Raw genomic sequence first — 19,209 nt, forward strand, 5'->3', positions numbered from 1 at the left:
GCGGTTTTTAAAAAAATTTTAGGGATGTGGGCCCGATGGGCGATTGAACACTATCGCCTTTTCACTGTAACGTACGGGCTCGCCCCCGCTCCGTACCTCACAATGAGGGTACTGAAACAGCTTTCTCTAGATGAAGGCGACAACTATCCCGCGGCTGTTCCAATTCTCAGCGAGTCCCTCTACGTGGACGATGCGCTCTTTGGCGCGGACGATACGACTTCATTGATAGAAGCTCGTGTCCAACTAGTTGAAATCCTGCAAAAGGGAGGTTTCCAACTACGAAAGTGGGCTTCTAATGCCTCCTCTCTTCTTCAAGGACTTTCGGCTTGTAGCGACTTATAAATAAATTCACCAGATCTTTGAAAAAGTAATGTTTATTCATTGAAAGTATAAAGCGAAAGAACAAAAAGAATTAATATGTAACAAATAAATGAATGAATGTGTTGTTATGGAAATATTGATTTTTCTTAAAAACATTATGTATATTAATGAATTGAAGTTATTACAAATGTATAAAGATGTAAAAAGTGTAAAAGTGCAGTGAAAAGTGTAAGGTGTAATAAAAGTGTAGAGTGTAAATGAAAGGTGTGGATGATGAATGCTACAGTACTCCCCCCCAAGTGACGATATTCGTTGCGAAATGGACTTTCTTCTTCTTTGGTGGGTAGGTGCGTAAAGCTTTTCCAACAGTAGAAGAAGAAGAAGGATTTGAAGTAGCAGAAACAGGAGCTGAAGTAGTAGGAACAGGAGCTGAAGTAGCAGGAACAGGAGTTGAAATAGCAGGAACAGGAGTTGAAATAGCAGGAACAAGAGCTGAAGATCTGGTAGAAAGTTCAGTAGAATCTGAAGTTCTAGGAATGAAGGCTGGCTTGAGACGTTCTGTCGAAATATTGACAACTCTTCCTGAAACATTAACTGCAAATAAATGATCAGAGATACGTTTCTCAATAAGAAAAGGGCCAGAATAAGGAGGTTGTAGTGACTTCCTAACAGTATCTTCTCGAATCCAAACATGAGTACAATCAAAAAGATTCTTGTGAACAAAAGGTGATCTTTTGCAATGATGACTTGTAGGAGATGATCTGATATTCCTCATATGAATCCTGTGTTTTTCAAGAAAGATTTCAGGATCTGCAGGAAAATCTTCTTCAATGAAAAATTCTCCAGGAATACGAAGAGTGGATCCATAAAGAAGTTCTGCAGGTGAAGCTTTTAAATCTTCTTTGAAACACGAACGTAATCCCAAAAGAACTGAAGGTAAAGATTCTACCCAGTTGGTTGTTTCGTGGCACATAATCGCTGCTTTCAAAGTCCTATGCCATCTTTCCAGAATTCCATTTGAAGCAGGATGATAAGCAGAAGTTCTAATCCTTTGGCATCCAATTAGGTTTGTTAAAGCTTTGAATAAAGCTGCTTCAAACTGAGGACCTTGATCTGTTGTAATGCTGATAGGAGAACCAAAACGTGCTACCCAATGTGAATAAAATGTTGTAGAAATAGTTTCAGCAGAAATCTCAGAAATAGGAACAGCTTCAGGCCATCTGGAAAAACGATCAATCATAGTAAGACAATAACGGTAATTTTGACAAATAGGAAGTGGTCCAACAATGTCTAAATGCACATGCTGAAAGCGTTGATCAGGAATTGCAATCTTAATTGGAGATTTCTTGGTGTGTCTTGAAATCTTCGCACGTTGACATGGAAGACAAGTTCGAGTCCATTCCTTCACATCTTTCTTCAAAGAAGGCCAAATGAATTTCAGTAGTAATTGTTTAGATGTCAATCTGCCGCTGGGGTGAGCGAGTCCATGAACAACATCAAAAATTCTCTTGCGTAAGAGTTTAGGAACATATGGACAAATTAATTCCGAAGAACAATCACAATAAATAGGTATGGTTGATCCTGAAAGAATAAGTTTCTTCAACAGAAGTGAAGAATTTGAAGAAAGTAAAACTTGAAGTTCTTCATCTTCTTTCTGATAATTAGCAAGTTCTTCTAAAGAAACTATAATAGGCATTGAAATAGATTCAATTCTTGACAGAGCATCAGCAACTGAATTCATTTTTCCAGAAATATAGGTAATATTTGTAGAGAATTGAGCAATAAAGTCCAATTGTCTGATCTGTCTTGGTGACGCTTTATCCAATTTCTGACGGAAAGCAAAAATCAAAGGTTTATGATCAGTTCTGATAATCAGTTGTCTTCCTTCAACAAAATGTCTGAAATATTTAATAGCCAAATAAATGCTAAGAAGTTCTCTATCATAAGTGCTATAATTTCTTTGAGCTTTGTCTAGTTTCTTTGAGAAAAATGCTATTGGTTTGATATCGTCGTCAATAGACTGTTCAAGTGATGCACCAACAGCAAAGTCAGAAGCATCACAAGTTAAAATAAGAGGAGCATGAGGAGCAGGATGAGAAAGGGTAGTAACTTGTAAAAGTTCTTCTTTACATGACTCGAAAGCTAATTCCGCTTCTTTAGTCCAAGAAATAATTCTTCTATCCCTCTTGCGACTGTCCTTTAAATATTCTGTTAACAGAGCTTGATGATTTGCAGCATCCTTGATACAGCGACGATAATAATTGATAATTCCTAAGAATCTGCGTAATTCATGAAGTGTCTTAGGTTTAGGATAATCAATAATTGATTTCACTTTTTCGGATGTAGGTTTAACTCCTTGATTAGAAACTAAGTAACCAAGAAAAGAAATCTCGCTTTGACCGAAAAGACATTTAGCGACATTGATTGTCATTCCAGCTTGTTGAAGACGATCAAAAATAATGCGTAAGTGAGCAATATGTTCTTTCTCATCTTTAGAAGCAATAAGAATGTCATCAAGATAACAAAAGGCAAAACTCAAATCATTAAGTAAAGAGTTCATGAGCCGTTGAAAAGTTTGGGCTGCGTTTCGTAAACCGAAAGGCATTACGACAAATTCAAAAAGCCCAAATGGAGTAGTGACAGCTGTTTTGTGAATATCTTCTTTAGCGACGGGTACTTGATAGTACGCTTTAACTAAGTCGATTTTAGAAAAGATATTCTTACCAAAAAGTGAAGAAGAAAAATCTTGAATATGAGGTAAGGGATAACGATCCGGGATAGTCACTGAATTGAGTGCACGATAATCACCACACAGTCTCCAAGAATTTTGTTCCTTTTTAGGTACCATATGTAGAGGGGCTGCCCAGGAGCTGCTTGAAGGCCTGCAAATTCCTTGCTCCATCATAGACTTGAATTCTTCCTTGGCACATTTAAGTTTCTCAGGAGTAAGTCTTCTGGGAGTCGAAAATTTAGGAGAACCTTCCGTAACGATATGATGTTCAACACCATGTGTTTTTACCGAGGAAATTGGAGAAAAACGGGTGAGTCCTGGAAATTCGGTTAAAAATTTGTGGTACACAGAATCAGGAGATGTGGTAAAAATTGACAAATGCGCAATTTCTTGAATTTTTCCAGTATTCATAAGACCGGTAACATTATCAATCAATTTCTTGTTTTTAATGTCAATTAGGAGATTAAAATGACAAAGGAAATCGGCGCCTAAAATAGGACGTTGAATATCCGCGACACAAAATTTCCATTTGAATTCTCTCCTTAAACTGAGGTTCAAAATTAAAGTTTTAGAACCGTAAGTATTAATTTGAGTACCATTTGCGGCAAAAAGTTTTAAATTAGTATGCCACGGCTTCAATAAAACCTTTTTAGGTAACAACGATATATCAGCGCCCGTATCGACAAGAAAATTCAAATTTGAATGTCTGTCGAAAATAATGAGGCGATTGTTAGAAACACCGTCGTAAGCAGCCTCAGTCTTAAGCGGCGTTTTTAGTTTTCCTGTGAAGCCAAGAATGTTTTGGACATAGAACAAGGTAAAGTACATCGTTTAGCCTTATCACCAAACTTCTTATGGTAAAAACAAATTGATGTATCTTTAATATCTTTATTAAATTTGTCTTTGTTACGCGATAACGATCTAAATCTTCTATTCTCTCTAGACCGGCTTTTGGAACGATCTCGACGACGAGAAACTTCAAGAGCTTCGATTCTTCGTAGCAAATCCGCGAAATCCGAAGATTTATTATTTGCATTATTGGAAACTTCCGCGACTTGCAAACCGCCGTCCCGATCAGCAATTTTATCGGCTAATTCCGCAAGTTTAACAAGAGGAACATCCTCTACTACGGCTTAAGTCGTTTGAATTCTATGTGGTAAGCGTTGAAGCCAAATCATTTGCAAAACACTATCTGCTAAAGATCCTCCAGATAAATGACGAATTTCTCGAAGTAATTCCGAAGGCTTTTTATCATTAAGTTCAATTCCAGCTAATATTTGTCTCAAACGTTTTTCCTCTGAATCCGTAAAGCGATTTATTAATATTTTCTTTAAATAATTATATTTATCTGTTTCAGGTGGATTTTCAATGACTTCAGATATGTTTACTAAGGCTTGTTCATCAAGATGACGAATGACAGAACTATATTTAATATCATCTGATCGAATTCGATAAACCGTAAACTCACTTTCAATAGAAGCAAACCAGAGTTTAGGTTGTTTATGCCAGAAAGTCGGTAGTTTTAATAAACGAAACTCATTTGAGTGAATTTGTAACATAGGATCACTCACCTGATGTCCAGTTTGAGAAGGTAAAATATTAATATTTTCTGATCCAACCTGATTTGATCCGCTCGCCAAATCCATATCGATCTGTGTATCCGAACAGGGTCTAACTGGTGATCTATCGATTGGCATTTTCCTCTTGTTCCAGGAATCCGATAAAATGATTTGAGAATTTCCGTGAAGGACTAATCCGCCTCTGATGTTTCAAAGATCCGGAGAATGAATCTCTTAAAATCAGAATATCCAGCAATTCTTCCAAGCGATGATAATATTTCGCAGACTTCAAATACGACGATCACTTGGCACTTATTCCGCATCAGCCTTTAAAATGCGTCGGCTTTAATATCACGTCGGTTTTAATATCACGTCGGTTTTAATATCACGTCGGGGTCACCAAAAATGTAGCGACTTATAAATAAATTCACCAGATCTTTGAAAAAGTAATGTTTATTCATTGAAAGTATAAAGCGAAAGAACAAAAAGAATTAATATGTAACAAATAAATGAATGAATGTGTTGTTATGGAAATATTGATTTTTCTTAAAAACATTATGTATATTAATGAATTGAAGTTATTACAAATGTATAAAGATGTAAAAAGTGTAAAAGTGCAGTGAAAAGAGTAAGGTGTAATAAAAGTGTAGAGTGTAAATGAAAGGTGTAGATGATGAATGCTACAGGCTCATCAGCCGGAAGTCACCGATCACTTACTCGTAAAAAAAGATGACCTCAAGGTTCTCGGGCTTTCATGGCTTGCAAAAGAGGACGCGTTCAAATTTGTGATAACTCCGTTGAGATCGGTTACGCACACGAAACGTTCCGTTCTCTCGTTCACGGCAAAATTATACGACCTACTAGGATGGGCTGCTCCGGTTGTTGTAACCGCAAAAATCTTGCTACAAGAATTATGGCTTCTCAAATGTGATTGGAACTCCCCTCTTCCAGAGGAGTTGCGCGATCGTTGGGAGAGCTACACCAACGATTTAGAATCATTGAACCGCGTCCGAATACCGCGTTGGACCGGTCGACATTCCAATAACCTCGTGTTCGAAATCCACGGGTTTGCCGACGCTTCAAACCGCGCTTACGCGGCGGTCGTTTATATTCGAGTGCTTCCTTCGCCAACGAAGTTTCAAATCACTCTGCTCGCTGCTAAAACAAAGGTCGCGCCGATCAAAACCGTAAGCATCCCGCGCTTGGAACTGAACGCTATCGTCCTCCTCAGCCGGCTAATCAAGTGGACCTTGACATCGTTGAAATTACCTCCGATTCCAATATACAGATGGACGGATTCGACCATCGCTCTAGCGTGGCTCCGTCAACATCCATCAAAATGGAGCACCTACGTGGCTAACCGCGTATCCGAAGTGCATACCTGTCTGGATTCCGTTTGTTGGAATCACGTTCCGTCTCGAGATAATCCGGCGGACTGTGCCTCGCGCGGCTTGACCGCCTCCGAGCTCGTGACTCACCCGCTATGGTGGAACGGTCCACGATGGCTTCAGAAGCCATCGACTGCGTGGCCGATTCTGAATGTCTCAGCTCCGCTCGACTCTGCCACCGATCAGCAGGTGTCGGTGGAAAGAAGACGGCCTGTGATGCTCCATGTTCAAGAGGCCGAGGAATGAGAACTCCCATATAGGTTCTCCACTTGGATCAAGCTTGTCCGCGTAATTGCCTATATGAATCGCTTTATTCTTCGTGTAAAAGAAAAGAACGCGTCTCGTTCCCAACTCTCCCCCCTTCTGAACGCCGATGAGTTTAGGAGGGCGGAAATCTTCTGGTTGCGCTATCTGCAACAGAGATACTTCGAGCGGGAAACGCGCTCACTAAAGAATAACGGCATCATGCCGCATTCGAGCTCGTTGAGCAGATTGAGTCCTTTTCTAGGAGAGGACTCTTTACTCCGTCTTGGCGGGCGGTTGACGAATTCCGCGCTCAGCTATGACGAGCAACATCTTATAATAATTCCGAAACATCACTTATCCGATCTCTTAATTGATCGCGCTCATAAATCCACGCTCCACGGGGGGACAGAGCTAGTACTCCGTGTGCTGCGTCAGCGATACTGGCTCATTGGAGGCCGCAGCTCAGTAAAGGCGCACATTCGAAAATGTGTAGTCTGCACTCGTCACGCGGCTAAATTGTCTTCTCAGTTCATGGGCAACCTTCCAGCCGCTCGTGTCACCCCTTCGGCGCCTTTTACTCATTCTGGGGTTGATTACGCCGGCCTACTCCACGTAATTTCATTCGTCGGCAAAGGGCAAAAAGCCAAAAAGGTATATATTGCTCTGTTTGTTTGTCTTGCTACAAGGGCGATTCACCTCGAATTAGTGGAAGATTACTCCACGCCCGGCTTTCTTGCAGCCTATCAGAGGTTCGCTAGCCGAAGAGGTCTGCCGCGTCACATGTATCAGGATACATAAAAAAAGCAGGTTATCTCACGGAAACTCACGTTGTAACAACGGAAGATGGCTATATTTTGACATTACATCGTATCCCAGGTGGCAACGGCTCTCTACCTGTATTACTGGTACATGGTGCTATTAACGATGACATTATTTGGATCGTTCTTGGTAAAGGCAAAGCACTCGGTACGGCTTTTAAATCAATCATTGAAAGATATACCAGCACTGTCGAGCAGATCACATCGTTAATCTTATTTTTAATAAAAAATATCTAAGAGAAAAATATTGAAATTAAAGGGCAAATATTGAAATTAAAGAAACAAAAAAATTTTATGCACTTTTAATTACGATACATTTTTAGTTTATCTTACTTTTTGAAATTTGTTTACATTTAAAAGTTGAATTTCTAAAATTTGTTATATAACAGGTGTATATATTTTTATATATTTTGTATATTTACATATTTTACATAAATAATAAGAATATTTTTAAGTTAGCTCCTTAATTTTTAAAAACCCAATATACACTTTATTCCTCTCGACCAATAGAGCCAAACGCGATGTTATTGCGACAATTAAGAAAAAAAGAAAATTTGGAAACTAAGGAATTAGCTAAGAAGCGGAAGGTCTCGGGTTCGATTCCCGATTCAGCCGACTTTCGGACCAATATTTTTCTCGCCTATTTCTTTACAGGGGATGTTAAGAGAAGGAACAAGGGGAATTTCTGAGATCCGAACCATAGGATTCAAATTCCTTAGTTTCCAAATTTTCTTTCTTTCTTAATTGTCGCAATAACATCGCGTTTGGCTCTATTGGTTGAGAGGAATAAAGTATATATATGATTATATTTAGGTAATGAGTGAATTATAAATCAGATTACAGTTTTAATCTTGTTATAATAATATTTCTATGTAAAAAATAATAAAAATATAGAATATGCAAAAAACGATACAAATAAAATATTGCAAATGTTTTTTTATATTGTGTTTTAGCTTATCTATTAGCGGATCAGGGATACGATGTTTGGTTGGCTAATTTGCGTGGTACTACTTATTCGAGAAAGCACATTTCCCTATCACCATCAGAATTAAAATATTGGAATTTTAGGTATGCTCGTAAAATAAAAATAATTCTTTAAAAATAGATAGTTTTTTCTTTGGTGAAGTTTTCGTAAATGCTAATTTATTATTATTGCAAAAAAATTATATTTTTTCGTAAATACATCTCATATTTATATTTCAATATACTAATACAGTACTTTCTTGTTCTTTTATTGCTTTCTCATAGAGGAAGCTTTGTTTGGTGAAAAAATTTTTTTTCAAATTTTTATACCAATGTGTTTAGAATGTTCAAAACATCGAAAAATCACATTTTTAAAAAATGGATATGTATGTACGGATGTATGTGCTGCAACGTCGTTTCCTGCTCCGAAACGCCAAATTCGGAGAGGGGAGCGTTCAATTTATATAACTAATCGTAGGTAGCAATAGAAGGCGGTACCGGCGTAATTAATTACGCTTAGTTCGGTAGCAACGATAACCGAGACTAAGTTGGGCGCCAGGCGTATCTCAATGCGCCGCGGTAGGCATGAAAACGGTACCTTAAGGGGATGCCGGAGCGTTGGCCGAACTCCGACGGGTTAGCGCCCTCATCTAAGCGGAACTAAAATTGTCGATAATTACCGACAATTTTAATTTTGCTATTATCGGCAGTTTCCATATATTAAAAATTTACATGCATGTCAAAAAAAAAAACAATTTTATTGTGTTCAACATATTATATTTTTTTAGACAACATAATATATTTTTACTGTTGAATCATCTCGCACACGCGTTTTTATCTAAGCGTGTCAATGACAGTAAAACATACATACATAATTGTGTCTATCTTTATCACATAGTTTGAACACTATATATATATATATATATATATAATATATTTACATGCAATTCTTATATATATAATGTATGTATATATCATTCACATGTGTATGTATGAATATAATTACTTATCATTTACATGTGTGTGTATGAATATATTTACTGAGCATTCACATGTGTGTGTTTAAATATATTTACTGAGTGTTCTAAATAAAACGTTACAATTTTGTAATTCTAAAAGTATAATTTTTAGAAAATAATGCTGCAAATAAAAGTTCCAGTATTTCAACAGAGATATACATACTTTGATGTTACAGAAATGTTTGTAGAAGGCAATTTTCAATATCATTAGTCAACTTGATTATTTGATATTGATTAGTCTAATAATAAGTATTTATGCATGTAAATTGATTCCTTGTAACATATTCTGCATACAGGGTAAAAGTCAATAATTGAACGGTTTACGAGATATTTTACATAATTTAACATTATATATATATATATATATATATATATATATATATAGGAAGAATATAGGAGATGTAATAAATATGTACCGGGTGTTTCAATAAGCGTTACAAATTTTTATCGCTAAAAATGTTTGTAGAACAAAATGTTTCAAATAAAAATTTTAGTATCTCAAAGGAAGCATAGTTGATGTCATAGAAATGTTTGTAAGAGGCAATTTTCAAGCTTATTTATAGTCAATTTAATTATTTTATATAGAATTATTCTAAGCGTTTATGTAAATAGATTTTTTGTAATATTCTGCATAAAAATATAAGGAAATGTAGCCAAGAATTACACAGATTCCGAGATATTTCACATAATCTGACATATTTTGATATAAAATACAAAATATCTCGTAAAATATTTAGTTTTCAATGGTCTTGTTTTTATGTATAGAATAATTAGACAAAACAATGGGTATAAACAACAATGTTGTTTTTACGAAAAAATATATATAGCTGCATGTAGCAAATTGTATATTTTTTTTGCTGTGTATCTTTTTTTATTTGTCTATAATTATTCTTCTGTACATAAAAGTATTATCAAACACTAAATATTTTATTTACGAAATATTTTTTATTTTTTATATCAAAATATGTTAGATTATGTAAAATATCTCATAAACCGTTTAATTATTGACTTTTACCCTGTATGCAGAATATGTTACAAGAAATAAATTTACATAAATACTTAAACTAATCAATATAAAATGATCAAGTTGAATAATGATATTGAAAATTGCCTTTTACAAACATTTCTGTAACATCAAAATATGTATATCTCCGTTGAAATACTGGAACTTTTATTTGCAGCATTATTTTCTAAAAATTATACTTTTAGAAATAAAAAATTGTAACGTTTTATTTATAGACCAATGCAATTAGGTGTTACAAAGACCAAAAACGGAAAAAATTAATAGCAGGACGGCTCTTGGTGGAATTGGTAGATAATTTTGCACTGATTACGGGGAAAAAATGCAATTTGATCAGATGTATTTTAGGGTATTCTGGGGTGACTTTTAGGGCAAGCGGTTTTTTGTGATTTCCGCCAAAAGTTGACCTCGGATCAAAAAATGTTCTAAGAAAAAGTTGTAGATATATTAAAACAATCTAAAACTTTTATATACATCATTTTTCATATAACCTCAAAATTTTCGAGAAAAATTTAAAAAACTGTGTTTTTCGTATTTATTTTTTTTCTCGGACAAAAAAAATTTTTTTTCACCAAATTTGGTGGAAACTTACCTTTTCATGACCCAAATAAGCTGTAATTTTTTGGAATAAAAATATTTATGTTTCAAAATTTTGTTGACGTAAAACCGAAAAATTACCCCTAACTTCAATCGAAAAATCTTGTGTTAAAATTTTAGATTTTAGATTTTTTCAGGGAGGGATTTTATTCGTTGAAATGTCTATTTTCAGATGGTTCAAAAAAATTAGACCTCACTTTGCACAAAATTGCCAAAAATTGCAAAAAACTAAAAAAACGTGTTTTCAAAAAGTAATATTTGCAGTTATTGCTTGAATGTGATATTATTTATTAAAATTTTTAGTTGAAATGTATAAAAATGGTATCATTTAATGTTGCATTGATAAATAAAGTAATTGCAAATTGTTGAAGAATGGGATGCATAAAAAATGCCAAAATAATTTTTAAATCCATTGAATTCAAGTAAATTTCACTGTTTTAAACAAACTTAATTTTTATTCAAAGATATGAAAATGTAGATATGTAATTTATAGTAAGTTAAATCCGTCGGAATCATAATAGCGTGGTTGCCAGATTGTTGGATTATAATGTGGCAACCTCGCAGAGCAGCTTATGAACCGTTACATAGTTATAGTATTCCAGGAGCAAAGCAGTGAACAGCATCTTTTACACGTGGCTGAGTGTTTTAAGACAAAAACTTCTTCAATAACAAATAGAACGTAAAAAATTTGTTGCTTTGCAATGAACTTTTGAAATCTAAATTGCAAGATAAATTTGAAAATGTTATCTTTGATCTGCTCCAAAATAGATATATATATTATTATTTTTCCTATACGTGTAATGAGAGAGAGAAAAATAAAAAAAACAAGGATAAAATGATAAAAACTTTACTTGAAAAATTAACATCGGAAGGATTTTTCTGCCAACAAGCTAAAGAAGATGCTGATGCTGACATAATTAGAACCTTGATACAAGTTTCTAAGGACAATGCGAAGACCGTCATAGTTGTGGGACAAGATATTGATCTTCTTGTTCTTCTAAATCAATTAAGTTCAAAGAATAGTACCATTTATTTTCACAAGCCAGGTTCCGGTAATGTCAAAAATTCTTTTTACACCTCAAACAGTTTCAAACACAAATCATTAACAAATCTTGTTGCATTTTTACATTGTTTTTCTGGTTGCGATACAACTTCTACATTTGCTGGAAAAGGAAAAAAAACAACAGTGAAATCACTATTGTCCGATCAAAATTTATCATCATTGGCCAGGATTTTTTATAACAGAGACGCAGACAAAAAAGACATCTCCGAAAACGGTTTACAACTAATCAAGGCAATTTATAAATGCAAACAAGAAAATGCCACTTTAAATCAATTGAGATTCCGCAACTATCAAGCAGCAACAGTGGAGTCATCATTTAAATTAGAAAAACTTCCACCAAGTAAAGACGCTGCGAAACAACATTGTTACCGGGCATACTTTCAACTTCAGACTTGGCTCGGTAACACACTAACCGCAACGGATTGGGGCTGGCAAAAATTTCAGGATGGAATTATGCCGATATTCACAGAACAAGAATTGATTCCAGAAATATTACTGAAAACTATTTGCTGCAACTGTGAAATCGGATGTAACAGCAAAAAATGTGGATGTCGTAAACATGGATTAAAATGCACAAATTTGTGTTTAAACTGCCACGCTTCCGAGAAATGCTGCAATATGGAATAACAAAATATTCAGGAAATAAGCGACTCAGAAGAAACTATCGACGATGAACCAGTTCTTAGAAACATCGTTCTTACGGAACATCGAAATTGAAGAAGATGATAACATCAATGAAGGTCCAACCGAATCCGCAAGTTTTATACAATCTGACGACGAAGAACTGCCAGCGAAAAAGAGAAAATTTGTGTGACACCTGATAAATTTAATTATAATTATTATTAGCGTCGGTTAATGAAAACAATTTATTTATAATTTCCATGGGCATTTTCTGAAATTTATTTTTTGTGTTAAAATAATATTTTAAAATCAACATTAAATGATATCATTTTTATACATTTCAACTAAAAATTTTAATAAATAATATCACATTTCAAGCAATAACTGCAAATATTACTTTTTGAAAACACGTTTTTTCAGTTTTTCGCAAATTTCTGGCAATTTTGTGCAAAGTGAGGTCTAATTTTTTTGAACCATCTGAAAATAGACATTTCAACGAATAAAATCCCCCCCTAAAAAAATCTAAAATCTAAAATTTTAACACGAGATTTTTTGATTGAAGTTAGGGGTAATTTTTCGGTTTTACGTCAACAAAACTTTAAAACATAAATATTTTTATTCCAAAAAATTACAGCTTATTTGGGTCATGAAAAGGTAAGTTTCCACCAAATTTGGTGAAAAAAAATTTTTTTTTGTCCGAGAAAAAAAATAAATACGAAAAACAGTTTTTTAAATTTTTTTCGAAAATTTTGAGGTTATGTGAAAAATGATGTATACAAAAGTTTTAGATCGTTTTAATATCTACAACTTTTTCTTAGAACATTTTTTGATCCGAGGTCAACTTTTGGCGGAAATCACAAAAAACCGCTTGCCACCCCTAAAAGTCACCCCAGAACACCCTAAAATACATCTGATCGAATTGCATTTTTTTTCTCCGTAATCAGTGCAAAATTATCTACCATTTCCACCAAGAGCCGTCCTGCTATTAATTTTTTTGTCAAACAATATTAATGGCACTGGTCAAATATATTTATATTTATACATACATGTGAACGCTTAATAAATATATTCATACACACACATGTAAATGATAAGTAATTATATTGATAATTATATGTAACTCGATAATGAAAAAATATTATATAATATTTTTTTAAATATCGAGGATAAAATGGGCCCCTCCATCGCCCATTCCCATGAGAACGCAGCTACAAAATGTTTTTTTTTTCGTCTATCCGATTATAGCAAACGAGACATTTGCATTGAAGCGTCTTTTTGCAACGATATGTATTGGAATATAACAAATTATTGATTTGATAAATTTTTATTATTTAGGAAAAAACGACACTTTTTGAATACTAACTTTAGAATCCATTGTATCTGAGAATAATTCCACCAATTTTTGAAAATTGATGGATTTATTGCTAGTATTCTTATATGTGCTATTCCTAGAGCCATTTTCCTCTTGGCCTTCGGTTTTAGTTTTTATGAGTTTCCAATCTTTAAATTGGCACTCTATTTCTTGCATATGATTATTGAATGATCTCTGAAGTTCATTCCACATATGAGAAGAGTCGACAATGCGACGCCCTTGAGCGCATGCTTTCCTGGATACGATTTATATCCAGAGAGCTATTCTCCAGATAACAAAATGATTGTTATCTTCGCAAAGTTCGACATTTTTACTACACGTACCTGTATTTGAATTTGACTCCAGGCATTGCATTGTAGGTACTAACCATTGGATACTAACTTTAATAACCAGAACGCACATGCAAATCGTTCTGGGAGAGGATATTTTTAAAAGCAACTAGCAGACGAATATATCGTCTCTGGTATAAAATATCTTTTTTTAATAACCAGGACGCACATGCAAATTGTTCTGGGAGAAGATATTTTTAAAAGCAACTAGCAGACGAATATATCGTTTCTGGTATAAAATATCTTTTTTTAATAACCAGAACGCACATGCAAATCGTTCTGAGAGAAGATATTTTAGAAACAACTAGCAGACGAATGGATCGTCTTTGGCATGAAGTATCTTTTTTTGTTACTACTGCAACTTTATAACTATTATTACTACTATTGTACTATTGTAACTACTATTTATTACTACTATAATATTTCTATTACTAATAACTATTTAAAATAAGCAAGTGACTGCTTTATTTTTCAGAAATCATTATTTTTCGAAATTATATATATGTATATATATATATATATTTATTTATGTAAAAAAATTTTATAAAAGTTGAACCCCATAAATGTTGAATAAGAATGAGGAAGGTATCATTAGAATATCGCAAAAAATTTATAGATGAAGAAAATCGTGAAAATTTCAAAATCATGTTTATTTTTAGAATAATCTCAAGAATACAAATATAAGTTTCACTGTGGACATCAGTTGCAGGACATCCTATACATACATACATATATACATACATACATATATACATACATACATATATACATACATACATTTATATATACATATATACAATATATACATATATATATATATATATATATATAAATATGTATTATGTATGTATGTATGTATGTATATACAGGGTGTCCTGCAACTGATGTCCACAGTGAAACTTTGTATTCTTGAGATTATTCTAAAAATAAAGATGATTTTGAAATTTTCAATATTTTCTCCATCTATAAATTTTTTGCGATATTCTAATATAAATATATACAGGGTGCCCCAAAAAGATTGGAACACTGAACAATCTCGAAAAGTATACGTTTTACAGAAAAAAGTTTCAGACAAAAATTGTAGGGAAAAAAATCTATTTACTAATCTTATCAATTTGACTTTGGACGGCGTTACCAAGGTCAGAATAATGTCCTCGAATTTCTTAGATGGAATCTTATATTTTTTATTACATATTCTTGTAGCTTATCTCGAGAGCTTTCCAAAACATTATAATAAAATTATTTTTTATTAAGTGCTCTTTGAGTTAGGTTAGAAGCTAACAATTTTTTGACATAAAATGTTAAATATCTTTGTAAAATAATCCATTTTCGGTAATCATACCTACTTTCTTGCACAGTATAATAAGATCAATAAAAAAACAGATAATTGTTAAAAAAAATATGTAATATTCAATATGCAGTAAGCATACTTTTTTTATAAGCAATTGTTTTTTTTTTACACCAATTCATTGGTCTCATTATTCCGTGCAAAAAAAGATATGATTACCGAAAATGAAATATTTTACAAAGATATTTTACATTATATGTCAAAAAATTGTTAGCCTTTGTAACTCAAAGAGTACTCAATAAAAAATAATTTTATTAGTGTTTTGGAAAGCTCTCTAGATAAGCTACAAAGATATGTAATAAAAAATATAGAATTCCATCTAAGAAATTCAAGGTGATCTTATTCTGACCTTGGTAACGCAATCCAAGGTCAAACTGATAAGATCAATTAATAGATTTTTTACAACTTTTGTCTGAAACTTTTTTCTGTAAAACGTATACTTTTCGAGATTTTTCAGTGTTCCGATCTTTTTGGGACACCCTGTATATACACACACACACATATATATATATATATATATATATCGATTTATTTAGCAATCTGTCGTCTATCTATCGAAATATCTATCGATTTACTTACCTATCTATCTATCTATATGTCTGTCTATCTGTCTATTTATCTATCGATCTATCTGTCTATTTTCTCTCTTCTACATTGCATTCTTTCATACATGCACACGTATATAATAATTTTTTTTAAATAATCTACATTGCCAAAATAAAAATAATTAAATTTATAATCTAAAAATATATAAAAATCTTTTATGAATATAATTACCTACTAATAATTGATTATAAAGTTTTAGTGGATAATTTTTTGTAATAAATAAATGATTTATATGATTTATTCTCATCTATCTACTGCTCTGTTTTGATAATAATAGTGTTATTATCTATTCAATCTCAAAAATACTCTTCAATCTCTAAAAACAAAATTTTATATAAATCATTTATTTATTACAAAGAATTATTTACTTTATAATCAATTATAAAAGATAGGCCTGTTTTTACACATACACACACACACACACACACACATATAACTTGTTAGCTAGAATGTAGACAAAAAAATTGTTACACCCTAATCTACATACATACATACATACATACATACATACATACATATATATATATATACATATGTGAGTGTGACAAAAATTGTTTTGTCCACATTCTAGCTAACAATTTAAGTTATATGTGAGTGCGCGTGCGTGTGTGTGTATGTGTATAACAGGCCTATCTATAATAATTATAATTGATTATAAAGTAAATAATCCTTTGTAATAAATAAATGATTTATATAAAAGTATTTTAGAAATTGAATATAATAATACTATTATTATCAAAACAGAGCAGTAGTTAGATAAGAATAAATCATATAAATCATTTATTTATTACAAAAAATTATCCACTAAAACTTTATAATCAATTATATTCATAAAAGATTTTTATATATTTTCAGATTATAAATTTAATTATTTTTATTTATGTAATGCAGATTATTTTAAAAAAATTATATATACGTGTGCATGTATAAAAGAATGCAATGTAGAAAAGAGAAAAGAGACAGAGAGACAGAAACAGGAACACAGAGAGACAAATAAATCGATAGATAGATAGATAGGTTGATCGATAGGTAGATCGATAGATAGTTCGATAGATAGACAGGCAGATAGCTAAATAAATCGATAGGTATGTATATTTCTTTATAAACATTTTCTACGCATACATACGCATACATACATACATACATACATACATGCATATAAAGAAATATACTAACCTTTTCATCCAGCCTTTCTTAAAGGAAACTCTATGTTGACAAAGAGGCAGACGTTTTGCGTTATATTATTCTATGTATGAGAGAGAATAAGATAATATGACTGTCTGTCCTTGTCTAACTGCACGATTGCAGTTCGCTCTATCGCGACATCGCGCAACTAATTTTCTGCTCTGTTTTATTCCTAAATGTCATTTCGCACATACACATGTGAATGAAATATTCCATAATCGAGATCTTTTTTATTAGACTTCTAAACTTATTTCTGCAAGTTCACTAATATTCCTTTATGCAATCTTTTGGAGGAAGCGGTCTTATTTTGTACGTATAAATTGTGAAACTTTTATACAAGCAAATATTGTTATGACGTGACGCGAGAAACCAAAAAAAAAACTCGTATTTAAAAATTTTTTGTTTTTTTATCACACATTCAGACTGCTCCCTCTTTTATTATTGTATTAACTTTAATCGTGGAAAAGCATTTGTTATTCTATTAACGCAATAAAAACTTCTTGATTGTGGCAAAATATAATCGGTTCGGTCGGTAAAAGTAGACCTCCGGCATCCCCTTAAGTCGGTGAACGGAAATTCGGTGGTCAGTCGCGGGTCTAGGTATTTCTTATTCTAGGGGAGAGAGAGAGAGGTAGTTAGAGAGAACATACACGGTGGTACATGAATAGACATATATATTGCAGACGCTTACAAATAAAAAAAAATAACCCTACGGGGAAAGAATAGATATTAACAATTTGACGAGATAATAATAAGTAACAGGGATTATTGAACATAGAAAATTTTACCTACAAAGAGGTAACTCGCGGCGTCAATGGTATCGATCCTTCAATGATCGGAAATCCGGAATACAATAAATAATTATGATAGTTAACAATCGCGGCTGATTGAACAACGGTATTCTAACGACGAAAGATATAACAATGTTCGGTAAACGGACCGATAACTCAAACTCGCTATCACGTGAACACGGTATGCGTAGAGGTCACATCAACACGAGTCGAAACACGGCGCGATACAAAAAAAACGGTTAACGAGAATTAACGGCAATTTCGTGACTTTCTTGCGCGACTCTTGCCGAGTCGAAAATTGAATAATTTACACAATCGCGGAGAACGGCTACACGCAAATTTCGCAATTCTATCCATAGAAATGCTTAAGGTATAAGATTTTACACTTGATTATCGTAACTTAAAAAAAAACGGGATCTCGGAACATAACGGTTAACGAGAATAGAAGATTCTCGCTTTCAAAAAAGATTGACTGTTGGCGGCATTCCGCGGAGAGGGCGAATCTCGTGAAACCCAAAGCCGGCTGGCCTCGCGGTAACGTTACTTGAAGAGAGAGAGCACCCTCTCTCTCGAACAAGGCGATACAGTAGACGAAAAAAACGAAACGGTACTCCCGGTAATTACTTTAATTTCACGGTACCCTCGACACCAACCAACACCCACGACACTCACGAACAGCTACCCGAGAGACGGTTTACAATAATTGGCGATAAAGTCCGAGGTCCTGGTGGTATCTAGGCCGGTCTCTGGAGCCCAGATAGCACAAGGATGTCTAATGTATGTCCAGTGAATATCCATTCTTGGACATTGGGACATCCTTTAAAAATCCAAATAAGGTCCGTCGGACATTCGATGAACGTCCATTAGATGTACATTATGCACAACTTGGTACGTCCACAGAATGTCCGAAATATAGCCAACTTTGGATCAATTATGGATTGATTTTGGATCTATTATGGACTGATTTAGGATTTATTCTTTTAATTGTAAATATTAATTAAAAACTACAATTAAATAAATTTTGTTTAGTTTTTATTTTTATTTTATGAATAATACAATCATGTGTTAAAAAATATTTAACACAAAACAATATATAATTTTTATATTACTTTTATACGATAAACTTTGGTATAGGAAGAACAGCCGTTTAATAAAATACTATTAAGTTTTTAATACTTATAATATTATATATATATTAATAGTTAAATAACTTTTCTTCAATATCAATAAC

General features: G+C 33.2%; 2 protein-coding genes and 1 long non-coding RNA gene across 3 annotated transcripts; all 3 read left to right on the forward strand.

The window, feature by feature from the left end:
• Positions 1 to 3,461: 3,461 nt before the first annotated feature.
• On the forward strand, positions 3,462 to 4,638 carry LOC146719969 (uncharacterized). The gene is made up of 4 exons (XR_014926293.1): positions 3,462 to 3,628; positions 3,706 to 3,869; positions 3,996 to 4,208; positions 4,410 to 4,638. It is a non-coding gene; the product is annotated as an uncharacterized LOC146719969 (long non-coding RNA).
• Positions 4,639 to 5,288: 650 nt separating this feature from the next.
• Positions 5,289 to 6,245, forward strand: LOC146719970 (uncharacterized). The gene has a single exon (XM_085489338.1). The coding sequence runs from the start codon at positions 5,289 to 5,291 to the stop codon at positions 6,243 to 6,245; it is 957 nt and encodes a 318-aa protein (XP_085345464.1).
• A 54-nt stretch (positions 6,246 to 6,299) lies between these two features.
• Positions 6,300 to 7,043, forward strand: LOC146719971 (uncharacterized). The gene has a single exon (XM_085489339.1). It carries the CDS (start codon positions 6,300 to 6,302, stop codon positions 7,041 to 7,043), a length of 744 nt encoding a protein of 247 aa, XP_085345465.1.
• Positions 7,044 to 19,209: the final 12,166 nt, after the last annotated feature.

The sequence above is a fragment of the Nylanderia fulva genome, unplaced genomic scaffold (genome assembly GCF_048542155.1).
Source record: "Nylanderia fulva isolate GAGA-0341 unplaced genomic scaffold, ASM4854215v1 Scaffold80, whole genome shotgun sequence".
In the NCBI taxonomy this organism is placed as follows: domain Eukaryota; kingdom Metazoa; phylum Arthropoda; class Insecta; order Hymenoptera; family Formicidae; genus Nylanderia; species Nylanderia fulva.

What these genes read in the sequence shown, in the direction of transcription:
- LOC146719970 (XM_085489338.1), top strand. Translation starts at nt 5,289, where the DNA reads ATGCTACAGGCTCATCAGCCGGAAGTCACCGATCACTTACTCGTAAAA.
- LOC146719971 (XM_085489339.1), top strand. Translation starts at nt 6,300, where the DNA reads ATGAATCGCTTTATTCTTCGTGTAAAAGAAAAGAACGCGTCTCGTTCC.